Source organism: Pleurodeles waltl, chromosome 10 (genome assembly GCF_031143425.1).
Source record: "Pleurodeles waltl isolate 20211129_DDA chromosome 10, aPleWal1.hap1.20221129, whole genome shotgun sequence".
NCBI classification, from domain to species: domain Eukaryota; kingdom Metazoa; phylum Chordata; class Amphibia; order Caudata; family Salamandridae; genus Pleurodeles; species Pleurodeles waltl.
In genome coordinates this window covers 1019684409-1019704598 of record NC_090449.1, presented here as the reverse complement: position 1 = coordinate 1019704598, position 20190 = coordinate 1019684409, and the positions used below count along the sequence as shown (strand labels likewise).

The following is a 20190-nucleotide window of genomic DNA, read 5'->3' as shown; positions in this document are numbered from 1 at the left end:
CGATTTACTCACAGCAATAAGGGCAAAATGTGTCTGACACACTGGCCCTCATTTTGACTTTAACGGTCAATTTCCCTGACTACCAAAGCCAAATCTACCACTAGACCGCCAGTGCTGGCGGTCTGCAGACTGCCATACTACGAGTGCTGGCAGCTGTCCGCCATTTTGTGGAGGAAAGTCGCCAGCACAAGTTGGCAGTGCAGAGGCGGGTGCATTGCCACCACTGCCATGGCGGCAGGACTCCACTTGCCGTATTACAAGCCATAATATGGCTTGGCAGAGCCATGCTGGCGTGTTGGCAGTGGGGATGCAAATCCGCCAGGACCCATCCTCTCCCGGACGTCCTCCTCGACAGAGAAGATAAATGGGCGTCTGAAAGGGGGGGAGGGTGCCTGTGTGTGCGTGGGTGCGTGTGTGTGGAGGGGGTGGTGAATGCGTGTGCATGCGAGTGCTTGTGTTTGCGTGTATGTGAGTGAGTGGGGGTGTCTGTGTGCATGTTTGCGTGTGAGTGGGGGTGTCTGAGTGCATGTATGCGAGTGAGTGGGGGTGTTTGCGTGCATCTATGCGTATGCAGATTGGGTGTGTATGTGAATGCATGCGTACGTGAAGGGGTGGGGGGTGTTTTTGAGTGTGTGGGCGGGTGAGGGAGGATGTGTGCATGTGTGGGGACATGTGTGTGTGTGTGCCGGTGACAGAAATGAAGATTCCTGTTGTCAGGTGCGTGACTGCCAGGGTTTTTGTGGCAGGGTGACCACCATGGAAAGCCTTCTGGTTTGCAGCCTCGTAATCCGGACGGCAGGCTGAGGCCTGCCGCCAGGTCGGAGGTGCACACTGTCGGCCTCGGCGGTGCGACCTCACCTGCGGGCTGGGGGGTGGGGGGCGGGGGGTTGTGGAGGCTTTGCGTCTGCCAAGCCCACCAACTCTTTATGTAGCGGTCCTTACTGCCAGCTCTGCGGCGGTATGACCGCCACGGCAAGGCTGGCGGTCATCGTAATGAGGGCCTCTGTCAAAGATGAGGATGGAAGCAGGACATATGGCAAGAGAAATGCAGGACAAGAAAGGCCAAATACAAATACACATTTCTGAATAATACCAGTGTCCAACATAAATAGGTGAGCCTTAAATTACATGAAAGGTGGTAATATATTAAACTGAAGGTGATTATTACAGGCCTAGGGTAACCTATTGCACCTATTCAGAAATCGGCAAAGTAAAATATAGGGAGCTCATCAGGAAATATCATTGTGGTATTAAATCTGCAAAGAAAACATATTATGTTGAAAAAATGTCCCCAAATGCACCTAGAGAAATATTTTGGATGGTTAAAACTCTTTTAAACCCTTCCTGTAACTCTTTAAACCTTGAATTCTCATCATCTCGCTGCAATGACATTGCACGTTTCTTTCAGAAGAAAACTGATGATATCTACCATACTTTGTGCCCATCTAATCCAGAACTTAACCCCATAGTTTTCAATGATGGCCACCTGGTCCTTAACGCGGTCCTCAGAACTTTTCCTGACATGACGTTAGAAGATCTTCTTCAATGATTTTAAACAAAGTTAAGCCAGGATCCCCTCTGTTTATCCTAGCTAAAGCTTTGAATCAGATCCTTCCGACCCTACTTGGCATTTTAAACACTTCCTTGGTTGAAGAAAATGTACCTACTTCCTTGAAAAATGGCATGGTAAAGCCCCTTCTTAAAAGAAATAATCTGGACCCCCTTGACCCATGGATCTACAAGCCCATCTCCATTACCCTGTTTAAGCAAAGTCCTGAAGAGCCATGTGACTAAGCACCTCTCAGAATATCTTGAGGCTAACAAATTTCTTCATCCCACCCAGAATGGGTTAAGACCCAAACACGGGTCAGAAAATGCACTCCTGGCAATGCTGCTGGATCGAGGAGGAACAGCTGCCACTGTCCTCCTCGATCTCAGTGCAGCATTCGACACAGTCAAACATGACATTCTTATTCAGACAATCTGCAATGTGTGAGCTGCGGCTCGTGCCCTCACCTGGCTCTAATCCCTTCTTAGTAATAAGACCTTCTAGGTTTTTGAATGCTGCAGTACTTCAGACATTTTCTCATTGAACAGTGGAGTCCCTCAGGGCTGCCCCATTAAGCTCTACAATATTCAATTTACATATGCGTCCTCTGGCTGACATCATCCTGTCTTTTGTGATTTCTATAATCTCATTTTAGATGGTACGCAACTGGTCTTCGTCCTCTCCCACGAGCAGGTTGTCTACTTCGTGGCCTTAGGCCCTTGTCTAGAGGCTCAGGCCAATTGGATGAATAACTCTGCTCCGAAATTAAATGGAGAGAAGACAGAACTTATGATTCTGGGGAATTCTCTGCACCCCCAGCTGGACTTGGGAGTATCCTTGGCACTCCTCCCTAGCCTAAGTTGGTTATAAAAAAGCCTAGGCTTCTGGCTAGACAAAGCACTTACCATGGAAATTTGGGCTATAAAATTAGCTGCAACATGCTATGGACTCTCACGAAAATCTTTCATCTGCTCCCCCATTCTTTCAAAAGAATAGTTGTCCAGACACTGATTCTATCGCGCCTGGACTACAGGAATTCCCTGTGTTTAGGACCCCAAAATCAGTTGTGGGGAAACTGCAGGTTGTGCAGAACTCTGCGGCCCGGTTGCTCCATAATATTCCTAGACAAGAATCAGCTCTGCAAGCTCTCATGTACCTCCATTGGCTCCCTCTGTGGCCCAAAGCGTTAAATGTAAATCCCTTTGTATAGCTCACAAAGCATTTCTGGACAATGGCTCAGCGATTTGCCAAACTTTGATCTCTCCCTATATCCCTATCTGGAATTTGAGGTCTATTAGCTCTCGACTCACCATGGTCTGCTTTATTAAAAAAGCCAGACGTGCAGGTAATTTCTTTTGATATAATGTTGTCAAGCTATGGAACTTCTTGCCCATATCTTTACGAGCAACACATTTGGGGCTTTCTTTGCGGAAGCTCCTGAAAACATGGTTGTTTGACTGCTTCCATCATTAATGCCTTGGTCTTTGTACAACGTACCTAGTGCTGGGACGCCAAGAAGTAGCCATGCCCTCTATAAGTACTGTATGATGATGACTGGGGCCAGATTAATATAGTGGTATCAGTGTTATCAGTCCTTAGAATTTCAGATAATCCATATGGAGATTATAATGAAGACTGCCCAGCATTTCTTGTATGGCAGAGCATATCACGCTCTCAGTTGTGTAGGGTGGCCAGACTAGTGATAGTGAGATGACGAAGGAAGGAACATAACACAAATGTGTTAAGCCAATGTTTATACCACAAATCAGATAGGTAAAATGACTTTGAATCCACTGTTGTCGAGAGGATAAGTGGCAGACTCCATGGAAGCTAGGGAAATAAGGAAGCCCTCTATAATGCAAATGTTAGGAATATATTTGCTGAATGAATGTACTGCTCATTCAATGCCTCAGTAAAATCTTTGAAACAAAACAGAACATTGCTAAGTGAAAACAGTAAATTATCTAGCACCAGAGAGATTAGGTCGATTTTGAATTAATTGTTTTGAAACAAAACATTTCATCCAATCTTATTTATGTAATTATAAAAGGTGCAGTGATGAAAAGTTTCAGTCAAAACACTATCAAAACAGTTTGATAATTTCCTTTAACTAAAACACCCAGATACCACTGTGTAAACTGAACTACTGCAATATAGAGGCTTGCCTTCCTAAGTCTTGAATTTGTAGGAGCTCTCTTTACCCACAGTCATAGGGAAAAAAGACGTCCTCTCTTCCACCCTCTAGAAAATACACATTTCCAGGTTCTTCATCCTTAATTAAGCCTATCTCTCGCTTTTCTTTTTCAATCACTCCCCTTCTCGTCAATCATCAGGGTTTCATATTAACCCTATACACATTATTTCAATCAAGTGAACATTTGCTTCTGTAATGCAGGGTTATGAATGTAAACCATTATATGAAGGCTTTTAAAAATGTGGTGGGCTTTATGATGGAATTCTTAGTGCCCATTGTCAAAAGAGACATGTAGAATCCTAGACTAAACTCCATTTAACCGAGTTTATCATAAAGTGGTTAAAACTGGACATGGCTTGATGTTGGGATGTACTATATACATTTTTTTACAGAATTCACAAATTATCAGCTACCAACCAACTCTGAAGGAGAAAACCTCATGCAGCATGGCATGAAACATTCTGAGTACCTGTATGCCTTGCATGCCACGATCTCCGGGATTACCATCCTCTCCAAGAGGTCCACGTGCACCCTACAAGAATTGAAGGAAATATCTGTGCATTAACAAATTAGAACAACTTCAACTACTCATAAGCACACACTAACGAGAGGAAAATATTTTAGGAAGGTCTTTGTCAGAAATCTGTCCAAACCCTTCAGGACAAGCAAAATCATACATCCTTTTGGCCCTTGAGTAATACAGATCCAATTTCAGCCTGCCATTTAGAATCTCCACTGCCTGTCAATATCAGTATTAGATCAAGTTCATTTATTTACTTTTATTATTACGCTACTTTAATTTTTTGATAATCTGCTGACTTTGTTAGATGGCTCATGGAATACTTTACAACAAAAGCAGTACAAAGGCACTGCCTGATACAAAGGGCTTTTGGAGGTACATGCCCAGAATAACTCAATAAATGAGACAGTTACTACACCCCAGAAGGTAATCCCTTCTCTCAGTATTTAAGGAACAAGCATCTTCAATACAGTAAGATATTGTGCAACTGATGCCTCTCTAAACTGTCTAAGTCTGATTTGAACTGAAATTGAATAACAGCCTTCGACAGGAACCTGGAGAACAAAGTCTAATGACAGATTTGGCATAGTTTTCTTTATCTGTATATGAAGGTAAGAATAAAGACCTTCATTTCATCAACCAACTATATACTCCAACCTATCTAAATACATGGGGATGCATATTGTGCATATCAGGCTATCTTTCAATTGACATCCCCCACAATTACCTTTCTTTATCACCATTCCCCTACCTACCAATCACTTCTTCTCCCTTTCAGTGGATGATTTATTTCCAGAAAGATGCATTCCCTTTCATGCTAGCTTTCCATACTTTGGTATCCTATCCAAGAAACCACCATTGTCAATGTGACAAGTATGACTAGAAGTTACCAGCATGTTGCATGTAGTGATACTATAATGAAATGTAACTTAACATAATCTGACATAACTGGAACACGAAATACATCACACAACAGAATTTAACATAACAACACACATGCAACTGGTAAAACATTTCTTTCCTCCTAACTTTTACTCTTCTTCAGCACATTCGACTATCTCCTCTTCCCACTACTTCAAGCTTTGCCCATGATTTGATGTTTGCCACTTGTATGAATTGTGAATATGTATATAAAAGCTTACATCAGGGTGTTCTCATTCGTTGCAAATGTGCCACACCTTTCCTTTCAGTCTTTCATTGGCATTACCTTTAGGTATGATGTTTAGCAAATATATCATTTCTGTAGTGGATATATTATGTGTTTCACTTTGCTCTCAAACCTTGCAATCTTGACTTGCATCTCCGTCCAGTCTTTCACTATTCCCTCTATATTCTCTCCTCTTTCCTTTATGTTCTTCCACCCCAGCTTTCGTTAATACTTTTTGTCCTGCTGTTGCCAACATTAAATATATCAATTTGTGATTTTGTAAGAATGTGTAAGCAATGAGTGTGCTTTTGTAAAAATGTAAAAAATAAAATGCATAAAATAAATATGACGTGACATAACCTGGTTTAATTTACTATAGCTTATGTTACACTGAAATAGTAGGTAATGTATCTTACTACAGACACACAATTTTAGACCTGGGCAAGGAAAATTACAATGGAATGAGGTCCTGAGCATAGAAAGGGGAGATAAAGCAAGTTCATTTGGACAGTCTTTAAAGGAACAATTCCAGTATGCATTCATGGACCAGAAGAGGTTTTGTACAGTGCCGATCTGTGGCATTGCTGAGTAACTTCTTCAAGACTGAGTTGGAGAAAATGGAAATGCAATGGTGGGCACCTTGGTTAGGGAGATATAATTTTAAACACATTTGCCCTGCTGTTTGAATGGTTATATGCTTCAGGGAGGATGAGTTTAGGCATCCGGTTTATAATTGACAGGCTGTCTGGTGTACTTCCATCCAGTGCTTTTTATACTTTATATCAATTATTGACGTAGGATCTATTTTTGATAGTTAACTAGTGTCAGGCAGTTGGAGTTTTCCCCTGATCCTAGTAATAAGTCCTGTGTTGATAGTAGTAAAGTAGTTGAGCACTGAGGTTGTGATGGTGAGAACCATGATGGTCTCCTAGGATGAAGTATGAAAAAGTATGAGCTCTTGTTTGTAAGCAGGATTATGAATAACACAGTTGGAGATGGCACTGTGTTGGGGGAAGAAGTTTAGTTTAGTATCAAATAGGACTAAGATCTTACTATTTCTTTCTTATTTTGGGAGTGCTTCTTCATGAATTGTGGTTGGGTGGCTGGAAGGATGATGGGGTTGGTAAAGCACAAGACCAACATCTCTGTCTTGGATGCCTTAAAACACAGTTTGTTTTTGTGTCCAGTGCACCTATTCATATATATGCCAGAGGCAAACCTAGCTTATTATCAATCTTTAAACTCTATTGGGTGCTAATAGGTATAAGAGTATGTCATAAGCGCACTTGTGGCACCCTGTACTGAGTGATGTGAGGAATGTTGTGAAGAGGACCACATATTAATTAAAAAGGATTGGTGATAAGGCTGACCCTTGCAGTTCTCCAAAGGCATGGCCAAGATTGACATTCATTAACAAAGCACCTCCAATCCTGACATACTTGACTAAGTGGTTTGTGGTCAGTGTGTCAAAGATGGCTGGTTCTTTTACAGTAACAGCCATTGACATTTTATTTGCCCATATTAACCATATGTGCGCAGACCACTTCATCTCTGATGTATTAAGTCACGTTTACATGCCTAGGAACTCTAAATGCGATTTTAAAAATGACTGGCTCAGTGTCTGGCAGTTATTGTTATTGTATATTTTCTCAAAGTCTTTTGCATTCTTCGCATTAGAAACCCCTGCCACAATATCAGAGTTTTGGTTCCTGTCACAAATATTCAAATTGATGGCTGCATGTATACGTCTATAAATGTCCCTGTAAGGGGGTGCTGGTTAGCATTAAATGCTCATTGCTATGAGAGGAAAGAAATGTGCTCAGACTCCATTTAGGCAGATAAGCGATTTCTTCTTTGACATTAATGATGTCTACAGAACATTCAGAATTTCTCTGAGGCACCAACAATTACAGAAGTCTCCACCATGATCCGTGGATCTTGACAGAGAATGCTGTCTGCAACACACCGTGTTGGCCACAGGTTCTGGTGGTGACATATGTAAATGTGAATTATGGCTACATGGAAAGACTCAGCATTGTATTATTTATATACGTATGTACAATTAATCAAGACCATGAATTGAACAGGCTGGGACATATGAACATAATGATGCCCTGAAGAAGTTCTCTTCAGAATGAAACTTGTTGACTGTGGCTGTATCACCTTCTAAGACAGAAAGAATCAATCAACTGTTATTTTTGCATGATGCATCTGAATGTTGGCTTTATACAGAGTGCTTTCTGATTAATGTCTAACTATTCCTTCTACCCCAGCAGCAGCACCTTCTGCAGCTAGTGCTGTTCAAGATGAGACACCTTCAACTACTGTGTGTATGATCTACAATGTGCTGTCACTTGTTTGCCGTAACTGCTTGTGATGATCATATTACGGGTGAATTGATTGGCATTTGTAGGCTTTCCTTAATGATGTAATAGGTGTAGATGGTGATTGCAAGTTTGATAACATGTTTCAGTTAGAGGTAAAATCTTTCCATTGCAAACAAGGTTTTGATGAAGAAGGTGATGAGTGAGGAACAGATTGGCATGAAGGTGTTCTCCTTCTGAACTTTGCAAGTGAAAGCACAAGACTTTTGTTTGAAAGGTATACATGATATTGGGCACATCGTGGCCTTCGTTGGCAGTGTAATCTCACAATAGTGGGAGGCTGTGTGGTTTCTTAGGTGATAACTGGCCATGATTCATTGGGCTGAAGGATGTCCTTAGTGTTGTAGCCACAAACCTAAATGTAATTGAGTGATAAAAATCAAACTTACGTTTGAGGTCTTCTGCAATAGGGATGCTGCTTATAATGGATCAGCCCTGCACCTTCAAACTTTGAGGTAGCCTCATGTATCTTTTGGAGTGTTACATTTCTGACACATTTAGATGCTGCTGGAGTATCGCCCCAGTGATGGAGACATTTTCTCAAACTGCTTAGACATATAACTGTATTGTGATCCTTGAACCATAACACTAGCAGCCAATTCATGCTATCAGCAAAAGGAGTGCTTTAATGGGTCATCTCTGCTATGTCGGGATCAGAGTTTGCAGTATAACTGCTCTAAGAGCAAGAGGTATCTAGGCAGGTTACTACAATTCTCTTCTGAAGTATCTGAAGTTCAATTTGTGGAAGTCACTCACCTTGAGTCCTGGGGGACCTCTTCGGCCTCGAGGACCCTAGAATTAGAAACACACAAAATATTCAGATTTGAATTACCCAATGATGTTCAAAAGTGTATGGTACAGGCAATAGCAATCAATATTGAAAGAATAATTATTAGAATTGTATTGATTTTTACATCTGGGCCTTTGTCTCCAGTCTCTCCGCGTATGCCGTCACGGCCAGCTTCCCCCTGGGAAAGGAAGAGAGAGAGGCAAGTCACTTTTAAGAAACACTGTAATGGGACATCATATTGTTGCATTTCTGACAAATATTCTTTATCAAAACTACGAAATTGGCTATACACCCCATATCCTGCAATTCATATGTAATTTGGCTTACATTCTTTGTACCATCCATTTTGTAGTTCTTACAGCAAAATACTATTTATGGAATGCAAAGATTAGATCAGCTTACATTGTTGACTCCAACTACACTGGCAGGGGTGTGAAGAAACTAAAGTGAGTCAATGTGTAATTTGCCTGTGTTGGGTGAAATTACAGGGCCGCTGTTAATAATCTTACAGGCAACCTGCTGTTCAGCGTTTTATGATATTAATTGCCTGTTGCTTTTATTACACACCCTCACCTTCAGCTCAGGCCCATAACTGCAGAGACAATGGTTAAAACTCTCTGTAGATGGCACCAACCTAATTATAGAAGTGTAACTGTGGAATGGAATTAGATAAGAGCAGCATTTTCTCACTAGATAAAATGGGTACTTAAACATTTGCACTGCTACCAACTGGCGGTGATATCGCTACTTTCCCAGTACATTTAATTAAGGTACAAAGCAGTAATTGTCAGTGCTGGTGGAGTAAATGATTGAATATAAAAGATTTGCACATTGTAATTTTCTTATAGCCAGACTCACTGTTTCACTAAACATTTGATATATGAGTTAATTCCATTTACCGGTCGTCCAGAGTTTCCTTTCTGTCCCTTTGGTCCTTCAATATCATTGTTGATCCCAGGATCTCCCTAAATAGAAACAGTCAGTAGGTTTGTCCATGAGAAAAGCAACACCACAGCAGCATAAATGAATTAGGTAGATTGTAAGCAAATGCTACAAAAAAGACAACTTGACATTATGTGCTAAGACAATAAACAAGCATTGTAATAAAGAGGCATGCATTTTACTGTTGAACTAAAGGTTGTTATCCACAGATGTTAAAATACTGCAAACTAATACCTGATAATGAGTGCCAGAGAATAAAAATCCCCTTAGGAAAATAGCTTTATTTACTAATAAACATCTAAAGAGGCATCATACTATTAACGACCATCCATTCACTAACTTGAATTCCCACCCAACCATCCTTCTTTCCTTTCTTCATTCCCTGATCTATTTATTGACCTTCATGTGTTTATGTCTTAAGAGTTTGGACACTTAACTAGATTTCATTAGTATGAAGAACCCTAAAGAAAGTGTAATGTGGGGGTGCCAGGAGCAATGTGAAATTTGGGAAGCCAGAGAAGATTTTGAACAGAGAGGAGACATGGACATCAGGCACCTAGAAAAGGGGGATACTGGAACATGGGACCATGAGCGAAGAGAGACTAGTGAATATTGCATCCCTGGCATTGGCAGAAATGAAAATACTGAACACAAATTGCTGATCAAATTTTGGGTGACATTTCGTTGGTGGCAACACTTACAACTTTTAGTTTCTCAACTGCTAAGATAACACATCGATTAGGTTTTCAGCAACAAAGCAATCCGTTTAGAGTCCTAATGAGAGGGGAACACAAGGGAGATGCTAGAAACGTTGCAGGGGCCTTGTCCAGAAGGGATGGACAGGGTCGCATTGAGAATGCCCATAAATGGTCAAATTCACAACCCAAGGAGTCCGAAAAGGAGCAGGTTTGTCAGCAAGGACTGAGAACAGAATAATAATTAAGAGTACCATGTAGCAGGGCCACATATGAAGACACTGCATTTCTAGAGAAAATAATGGCAGCTATTAACCTACTAGAAAACTAGGAGATGTGGACATTGTGAGCTTTGGAATGGTATCGAATTACGTCATACACACCAAGAGGACACAGGAAACACTTACATAGGAAACCATCATACCACTACGGAAGAGAAGCATGTGACTGTCTGAGTGTGTGAGGTGATCATTGGGCCCATAGGAAAGGGGAACATTAGGGTCATCTGACAAACAGAGATGAGAGAAATGGACATTGGGAAGTTAAGGGTGGGGCAGATGCATATTTCACTTCATGAAAAAAATAGGGAAGCAGGCCCCACGTACTTACAGGAGGATATATCGACAATAAGCACCACAGGAAAAGGGGATGAAGACAGAGGAGTGCTGTGGAAATGGAGTTCCTGTGAAGAAGGAAATGTGGGTATAGGGATGGCTAAAAAAGGGGATGATATAGCCAATGTATGCCTAGGGAGGAGGTAGATACTAAATGCAAGGATAGGGAGATGGAAACATCAAGTAGCTAGGGGACAAGAAACTTAGATACCACACACCTAGGTAAATGGAACATATGAATTTTGGATACCTGGACAATAGGAAGATGTCGACATTGCAAATAAAAATAAAGAAGGCAGGTTGTGAGCACAACAAATCATTGAACAGGAAGCAGGAAGAATATGAGAGTTGATTGGATACCTAATGAAGTAGATGCTGACTTGGGAAAGAAGGAGATGAGGGATATGTTAATATCATTTACCCTCCTAGAGAAAATACAGTGAAGCCATCTGCCACCACAAGTAGGGGGGCATACAGACAATGTATACCTGGATGAGGAGATGCACAAAGTTAACCCTTAGAAGAGCGAGATGTGAAAATTAGACACCTCAGGAATCCAGAGATGGAGATTTTGAATGCCACGGTGTAGGGGCAGTGCACTCAAAGGTGGTGCAAAGGACATCGGACACTCATGGAAAATGAAAATTTACAAATACAGGACATCTGGGAAAGGACAGCCACATGACAGAGACAGAGGCTAAACAAGTAGGGAAGACTATACACATGCACACAAAGGAAAACAAAAAAGTGATAGGTGGAATGCTTGGATTAATCTTAGCCACTAGTATTTACTCATGGTGCATCCCAGTCCATCACTGTGCCCAGACGTGGGCCGCAGGCTCACTGTGCCATAGTTATCCCTTACTGAAGAGACCTAAGTAGGTTGAAACGAGTCCTGGGGTGCTTGTGTTTCTTTCTGGATGGGACTTGGACTAGTAGTTTGTGCTGGACTCTTCCTCTCTGAACAGAACCAAGGCTTATTTGAATATGGCTTGTCTATGTCTACAGTGGCACAGAGGGCAAAAAACGATGGATTGGAATGTAGCTTGTATAGAGCAGCAGGGGTTGAGCATCCTTCCATCACTTTATTGTTTCTTTCTATACGGGTGGGCTAGAATTGGACATCGAGCAGCTGTGTGGATCATAGACACCAAGGGAAGAGCCAGATGCAGATTTAAAAGGCAAACCACAAGGTGGCTTTTATTTTAAGTGTTAACATTTCTGTGTGGTGCTTAATTGAGAATGTCAGAATGAGAAGGCCTTAGAAGTATGGGTTGGCAGGACAGATAAGCGGATCGAGCAGTTGCAGTGGAAGTATGTAGTGATCTGTAGATCACAAGTTGCAAAGCTTGCAAGACCGAGTCAGCCTTTCATCATTTTGAGGTCACTAAATGGTCACTAAATGTACATAGTAAAAGCGGCAGTGCTGTATGAAGTGCTAAATAAAATGCAGGTTTTATTATTATAATTTATTTATATTACTGAGTTGTCTACTTTTCTGACACCGTTCACTCTTTTTTGGGAAAGTGACAGAAAGCCTGCAATCCCTGGATATACCCAGAGCAGTGAAACCCCTTTGACCTTTGTGTCTAGAGGTCAGAATTTTATAAATATTGCATGGGAATTCCTGTGGACCTTGCCACGAAATCTTCAGCGGAGTTTCTAAAAATATGCTTTCTTCAGATATTTCAGCAGAATGTAAGCCACATTTTTTCTTAAAATGTCACTAGAAATGTCCACGGAATCCAACAAATTGGGAAAAAGCATTTTCCATTCTGAGAATATTTCTGAAGAATGTTGAATTTAATTGAGTTCACCAGACGTTTCCCTGGAAAATAACATGGGATATTCTTTTAAAGTGGAGCTTCATTCTGTGGAAATTTCTACAAAAAGCATGCAGAAATTCCAGGAATTCTGTGAAAAATTAACAGGAATTTATGTGGAAAGTGCATTGTATTTTCAGGGTAGAGTTGTCCACGCTATGAATATTTCGAGGGAATCTTCAGGAAATCTGCTCTAATGTCCAGGAACGTTTCACTGGAAGTTGTTTTGAAATTTGTATCAAATCTTCTTGCAGAAACATTTCCTGTAATGGACGCTGTTTGGAGAATACTGCAAATTTTGTGTGGTGGTATTGTGTTCAGAAAATTTGATAGAATTTACTGCAAACATTTGAGAAGCATATTAAAACTATAGATTTTTATTTGATGTACGTTTTCACAAGAAGCAGCATTTCCCACGCCTTTAGTGTTTCGGTAAATGATACCCTAATTAACAGTGGTAATCCTTGACATGGTTTTCTATCAATATATGATCTTCGGGCACATATCCCCATGACTTTCACATTCAAACAAGTGGGAGGATGCTGCGCTGTTGACCTACAGATGCCCTTGTGAAACAAGAAGCAGAATCACCCTGTATGAGATTGACAGGGTCATTTAGGCCCCAGCTGGGTTAGTAAACATAGTGGAAAGGATATTTGCTCCAGTTTTAGCACAAGCAACATTTAGGAGCAATTAGGAACTACTTTGAACTGACAGACAAGTGCTCTCCTGCAACTACACATCCAGTGTAGTGCAAACAGGTATATAAATGGCAATAATATGCAAAACAGGCGAGCCAATTCCCCTTCTATAAATCCCTTTAAACACCCACAGACCAGTGTAAATGTTATTTGTACTGAGTGTGTTCCTGCTTATTATTTGCACCTATGCCTAAAAAGGAACCTAAATCTATTAATTGAATCTTGTCATAGAGCGTACAGTATCTCCCCTCAGTCCAGGTTCTCCGCGCTCTCCAGGATATCCACGGGGTCCCTTCCGGCCCTTAAAAGAAAAATTACAATGTAATGATTATTATAATCAGTAGGATTGACATTCAAGATATAGTTTTTTTTCTTTATTGGCAATTGTCATTGTGATACATATGATGCAACAGGTTCAAACAATTATGCATTCAATCTTAAATATCAGGTACGCAATTCCGCAATGAGAACTAAACACAATTTAAACTCAAAGTAGCAAGGCAAAAACACTACATACTCCACTTTATCGCATGGTCCTTCTCCAAGCCTTCAAAATCTGAATGAAAGAGTGACAAAAAACATGGGAGGGGGATGCCTGTTACTAGTCAATGTATCCCATTACCAGTGTACACTGTGGCCTACGGTGGGATGTGGATCACCTTGAGGTTAACCTCTGCCAGGTGTTGGCTGTGTTGTGACATCTTGGTTTTGGGTGGTAATATTTAGTAGTGTATGAGTCATGACCCCCAAGCTAGCAAAACCTCTTGGGCTTTAGCTTCTGTTCCAGTCCTCCTCCAGTGTAACTCCTCAGCTCCAGCCCACTCCATAAATCTTCCCTCCATTACATCTCAGTCAGAGAATGAGGGCTCAGCCAGTGTATGGCAATACGCCTCTTGGCTACTATAAGACCAAGCATTGTACATCATCTAGTGAGTTTTTATATTGGGGTTGTCAGGTAAGATTCCCAGCAAGCAGATCTTAATGGATAGCGGAATGTCCCATCCTAGCGCTACCTTTAAGAGACCTATCATTTTGACCCAAAACTCACTTTCGGGCAGGCTCATACCATATGAATAAAATTTGCTCCTCCACCCTACACTTAGGACAGGACCCGTGGCAAGGGGAGTAAATGTGGTGGAGGCACTGTGGCGAAAGGTAGGTCATATGAATAACACTATACTGAATTTGTTTAAATCTAGCGCAGGTGCCAGTCTTACGGACCCCCTCGTGTATTTTAGTTCAGTCTCAGAGTGTAATCTGTTTTGCACTATACTGTTGCCAAAGGTCTTCAACCCGCAGTGGTTGAAGCTGTTTCTTGGAACGGAGCGCACAATATAGTTGTGTAATGAGTTGGAGTCCACCTGCCAGAGCCAAGAGAGTGACCATAGTGTGGGTGGGCTCCGGGGCATCAGGGAATGTAGGCCATAATTGAAGTGCTGTGGCGGCCATTTTGCCATATTGTAGGAAATGCCCCTGGCCGAGGTTAAAGGTTGTCTGTGCCTCTTGCAGGGTGATAAAAGGGCTATCAGGATAAAGATCGGCCAGCATTATGCAGCTGCCCTCACGCCACCTAATTCAACATATAGTTAAGTGAAAATGCCTTTCAATATACTTAGCTTCTTGCAAAACCTATAAATCAGAGCTTCTTGCAAAAGCTACAGATCAGAGTAAATTCCTGTTTGCAAAAAGTGTTTTTATTGAGAACATTTACAGTAAAATGTAATTTGGAGGAAATTATCTCATACAGCAGACAAAGCTTTCTATATTACAGTTATTGAAATACAAAAAACAAAAAAGTCTTAGTTTTGCCAATAATGTTAAAATACAACTATATGCAAGGTGACTAAGAGTAGATGAAGTAACGAAAGTAGGTAACTGGTGTCCATTGTAGGACCACAGAGTCTAAACCAAGCCATAATTTCAGGATAACACATGACTATGTTAATGAGTTTCAGGAGTATGGAGTGACTCAGGCAGAAGGTCTGTTTTCTATTTCATTTAAGGCCCTAATGTTCCAGTCACTTCCTGACAGCTCCAGCAGGATCCACTTACCACATATGTCATGTGGATATTTGGAAAATGTTGTTTGTGTTCCACAGTCCCGGACACCTGGGTCCACGTGTACTGTCTGTTTCTATTCTCTCATGAGTACATGGCCTAAGAACACATTGCTATGTGAAATGATGCTTTCTGTAGGGTTTCTGTCTGCTGTCATGGCAATCTGTTTGCAATATCCTGTGCTGACTGCGGTCTACAGAGTTTAATCTGAGGCAATGATCCCTCAGTGATGAGGCACTAAACTCAGTTAAAATAGATCTGCAAAGTCATGCCTTCACCTGGGTGTATGTTTACAACATTTTCCCTAACTTACAAAGCCTACCTGGAGCATGGCTGAAAAGTTGGGCCAGCAGCAAATTTCTGTTGCTAATCGAGGAAAGCTTTTGTGAATTATTGCTCCTGACTCTGTGGAGACAATTTGCTGGTGTAATTGTACATTGTGTACAATTGCCTTTATGCAACTGTACTTTTTAAAATATATTTTTTCATTACAAGGAGGAAATTGTGGGGTTTCACCCTTCTATTCCCAACCTTAAAGGGTATTTATCCCTGTCCCTGTCAGAAGTAAATCTCTGGGATGGGAAACAGTTTGATAACTTTGAGTCCAGTCAAACTCTTGTCGATTTTTCGGTGTTCACAAAATTTCAAGTTTTTTTTTAAAGCTTTCTATTTTATGCCAACCAAAAATTGGTTAGAACATGAAGGGGCAGTAGGTGGTGGTTAAATACCTTCCCATCGATAAGTTTGGCTTCACTCCATTCAATCAGCAACTGAAAAAAGATTTGCTCCAAGCAGCAAAGTGTGAGGTTGATTGTCGCTTGGGGCCAACCTTCTTCCAATTGTGAGGTGATACATAAATATTGACAGATACTGTCTGTGACTGACTGCTGTAAGGTGGTAGACCACACTTAGGGGGTCATTCTGACCCTGGCGGTCATTGACCGCCAGGGCCAACGACCACGGAAGCACTGCCAACAGGCTGGCGGTGCTTCCTGGCCAATTCTGACCGCGGTGGTAAAGCCGCGGTCAGAAAAGGGAAACTGGCGGTTTCCCGCCGGATTTCCCCTGGCCAAAGGAATCCTCCATGGCTCCGACCCCCTTCCCGCCAGCCTGTTCCTGGCGGTTTACACCGCCAGGAAGAGGCTGGCGGGAACGGGTGTCGTGGGGCCCCTGTCGTCGGAGCCGGCTTCATCTTTGCTGGGGCTTTCCGGCTGGGCCGGCGGGTGATCTTTTGAAGATCGCCCACCGGCCCAGCGGGAAAGTTAGAATGGTCCCCGCGGTCATTTGACCGCGGGCGGTGTTTGGGCGGTTTCCGCCCGGCGGGCGGCACCCGCCACCCGCCGGGGTCGGAATGACCCCCTTACTCTTCAAACCTTGTGTTTTCTACCTCACATTTAATTATCTCATGTGTTGGTTCTAGTTTCTTTTTATTCTATCATTGATTTTTCTAAAAATTATAAGCTTGAAGTTGATTCTGCGCATTTACCACCCATCATAGACATCCTAATCACCATAACATGTAACATAAAAAGAAAGCATGCTCTAATAGCAATGTGCTAGCCAAGGGAAATAAAGAAGAGGGTGTAATAACAGGGGATTGATGGCGCTCAGGAAAACACTTCGCCAAATGTATCTTCAGGGGTTGCCACCACAAGGGAAAACACCCATCCCTCCGAGGTTTCGAAAAAAACCAACAACAATATTTAACACAATGTGAGGCCCCCTTAGTACAAATTATACTTATGTCAGTACAATAAATCAAAAAATCAAAAATCAACACTTCGAAGTGTTCTTCCATGGATGATGCTGTAAAGTAGAAGACATTTCTAATAAATCTCTGGATTAGAATGGACTGTGAAATGATTTATGTGAAACTTTGGACTGCATTCCTTCGAATTTAACTCACTTGAATTTGACCTACTTGTGTCACAATATCACTCACTTGATTTTTGATTTTTTGATTTATTGTACTGACATAAGTATAATTTGTACTAAGGGGGCCTCACATTGTGTTAAATAGTGCTAGCCAAGGGACTTCTACAGGGTTATAATGTTCAGGTCAGTGTGTTGAAGCATTCACTCCAGGGATCTTTGTGTGACTTCATGTTCACAGGTTTGAATCCTAGTGGGTGCACTCAGCCTTTCATCCTACCAATGTTAATAATATGGGTACCATTGAGTTGGGTAAGACTAAACATGTGTTATTTCAGAGCAAAGAGATCTAAGGCTTGGATGAACCTATGCTTTGAAAATATAGGTTTTGTTAAGTAGACAAAGTATCAGAAAAACTACTGCAGCTGACTCGTACTGGGACAGACACATCTTGATTTCAATTTACTTAGTTTAAAGATGCTTTGCTGGACTTTCATTGGTAAACCAATTCTGGGAAAATCATTGCAGCCCCACTCTATTGATATACAGATCATCATATTCCCATCCAATTGCTTTGCAGATCATTGCACTCCCATACATATTACTGAAATCACACTGAGTTGCATTCTTAACAGTCAACATGTCTCACCTGATTTCCTGTGCTGCCTGGCTCTCCGGAAGCGCCTGGAGATCCGCGGTCACCCTGCACGCAGAACAGACAAATAAGCTTTAGCATTAACATCCTGGAAAAAGGAAATGCTACACACTATGCATCAAATAAGAATGTATTTTTGAAATTAAATTAAGTACCTGCTCTCCAGTCACTCCATCAATGCCATTTTGACCATCTTCGCCCTGTAGGAACGTGAAAAAACACAAATTATTATTTCTGTATGGGTTGAGGATGGATGTGAGCCTGGTTTAGATTTAGGTGGTGATAGAAACTCTACTGATTTGTGGAGAAAGCTCTAGATCTGCAGGAGAATCTACTGTGGCATTTTCTCCACCATATATTCAGTGAAGGGAATTGAGCTAAAAGATTGCTCTCTGACCCCTATTCTCTCACAATTCAATACAAACATATGAACGGATGTAACAGCAGAAGAAACAGATTAGTGGAGCAAAGAAATTAGGGACACGACGAAGAATTAAAGCATATTTTTCATTTAATACACAATATAAACAAAAAAACAGCTCTGCTAATGGGCCATTCCCTAACAATTTAAATTTCTGGAAGCAATCAACCAGTCCTATTAGGTACTATTGGAAGATGCCAAGCATTCCAGCAATTGGAAGACACCGTGAAAGCTAGCATTTTTTAGGTGTCTTTTGTTACCTGTTTCCAGCATCATTGTATTATATGTTTTGCCAGCCACTTTCTCTTTCACTGTTGTATGGCTGTGTCTTCAATTTACAACCCTGTGCTTCTAATTTGTTGCTTATGTGTTTGTACTGTGTTTTCCCTCCCTGTAGCACTGCTCTTTCACCACATTTGTGATTGGATGCTGTGTTGTAGCCTTCCACTGCTGACAAAATGGAGCTACTTTATGTTTTATTTAATTTGATCCCTCCACCACAGTGAGTGTCTTTTTCCGGAGCTCATTCAGACTCTACACTTTAATGTCCCCATCCTTGTCCCCGGCCCTTCTCTCCAGCCCTCTATGCCGCTCGTTAGTGCGAAAGATGGCTTCCATCCTTAAAGTAGAGAAGGCAATGCTTTCATTGCATTTTAAGCTTGTAACATTGTTGCTCTGGCATTGGCATAAACAGAGAGCAGTGCTCTCTGTACATTAGTAAGGGAGACATATTGACAGTGTCATTGCTTGTTTAATGAGGCTGCTTCGCTGCAAGAATGACAAAATGTGACTTCTTCTAAAATGCCAAAAATTGGCAGACGTCCAAGCACCAAGTCATGATTGTCTTTGATAGAGGTCTCCTGTGAGTGGGCTGTAGAAGGTGAGTAGACCCACCTTCAATAAAAACATTTTTTTTGTTTGTAAATTGATCAGGAGTCACAAGTGCCGTCAGCGGAGGTGCGTGATACTGGAGGACTGTGAATCACGCAATAAACCTGTCTAACTGAAAACATGGTTTGTCAAGCGTTCAATTCAATTAAAGACAATAGGATCACTTACACTGGACGAGAATTAGGCTGTGCTCTGTGGTGTGAGACTCAATCAGAGAGACTCAGGGCGCTTCAGGCAATCATTCTGCAGAGCGCTGCCTGTATTGTTGCCATTCTATAGTCCAAGAATGACAGCCCCAGCAGCCTCCAGCCAACCAGTAGTAGCGAGCCATGGTAACCATGAGAGGTACCCACACCTTATCATAGCAGTACCTCTGAGTATGATCCACTTTACCACTGGCAACCCAATAGCTCCTGTAACTACTGATTAATTTCAGTGCTGCAGTGCCCTACTGTCACCATGATCTGGGGTTTCAAGCTCTCCGACTTGATAATTGTGAAGAAAGGCATTGGCAGGATCACTAAATTCACACTTAGACACAAACATCCAAGTATTAGAATGATGGATGGGGAATGGAGAGAAAGGTATGTGCTCTTGCTCTATAGCTGTAGAGCCCCCTGCCTTGAGGTTCAGTAGACAATGACAGGAGCGGTACCTCACCAGAAGTGGGTGTGTCTTGTGACACCTGTGTATGACCACAGACAATATGTGATGCTTGTTCAGTATCCGCAGACTGGAGGTACTGGATTTACCCTGTGGGGAATGCAGCACAGGCATCCTATATAAAGAGTATTTAACACCCTATGTGTTTGGATTGGAGAAGTGACAGACTGATCCTTGGATATGATGATGCAGGTGACCAGGTGCCAAGAGAAGAACAGTGACCGGGAAGTTAGGTCTTAGATGTGTGACCATGAATTACTGAGCCGCATTT

At 41.7% G+C, this 20190-nt stretch overlaps 1 protein-coding gene across 1 annotated transcript in view; it reads right to left on the bottom strand.

Moving 5' to 3' along the window:
* The window catches only part of LOC138262145 (collagen alpha-4(VI) chain-like), a 343879-nt gene that overhangs the window by 119422 nt on the left and 204267 nt on the right, over positions 1 to 20190 (bottom strand). Inside the window, exons 19-25 of the mRNA XM_069211929.1 lie at positions 18100 to 18144; positions 17939 to 17992; positions 13598 to 13660; positions 9484 to 9549; positions 8709 to 8762; positions 8551 to 8586; positions 4213 to 4275 (exon numbers count right to left, since the gene is read on the bottom strand). Coding sequence (XP_069068030.1) covers positions 4213 to 4275; positions 8551 to 8586; positions 8709 to 8762; positions 9484 to 9549; positions 13598 to 13660; positions 17939 to 17992; positions 18100 to 18144 — 381 coding nt within the window. The remainder of the gene's footprint in view (positions 1 to 4212; positions 4276 to 8550; positions 8587 to 8708; positions 8763 to 9483; positions 9550 to 13597; positions 13661 to 17938; positions 17993 to 18099; positions 18145 to 20190) is intronic.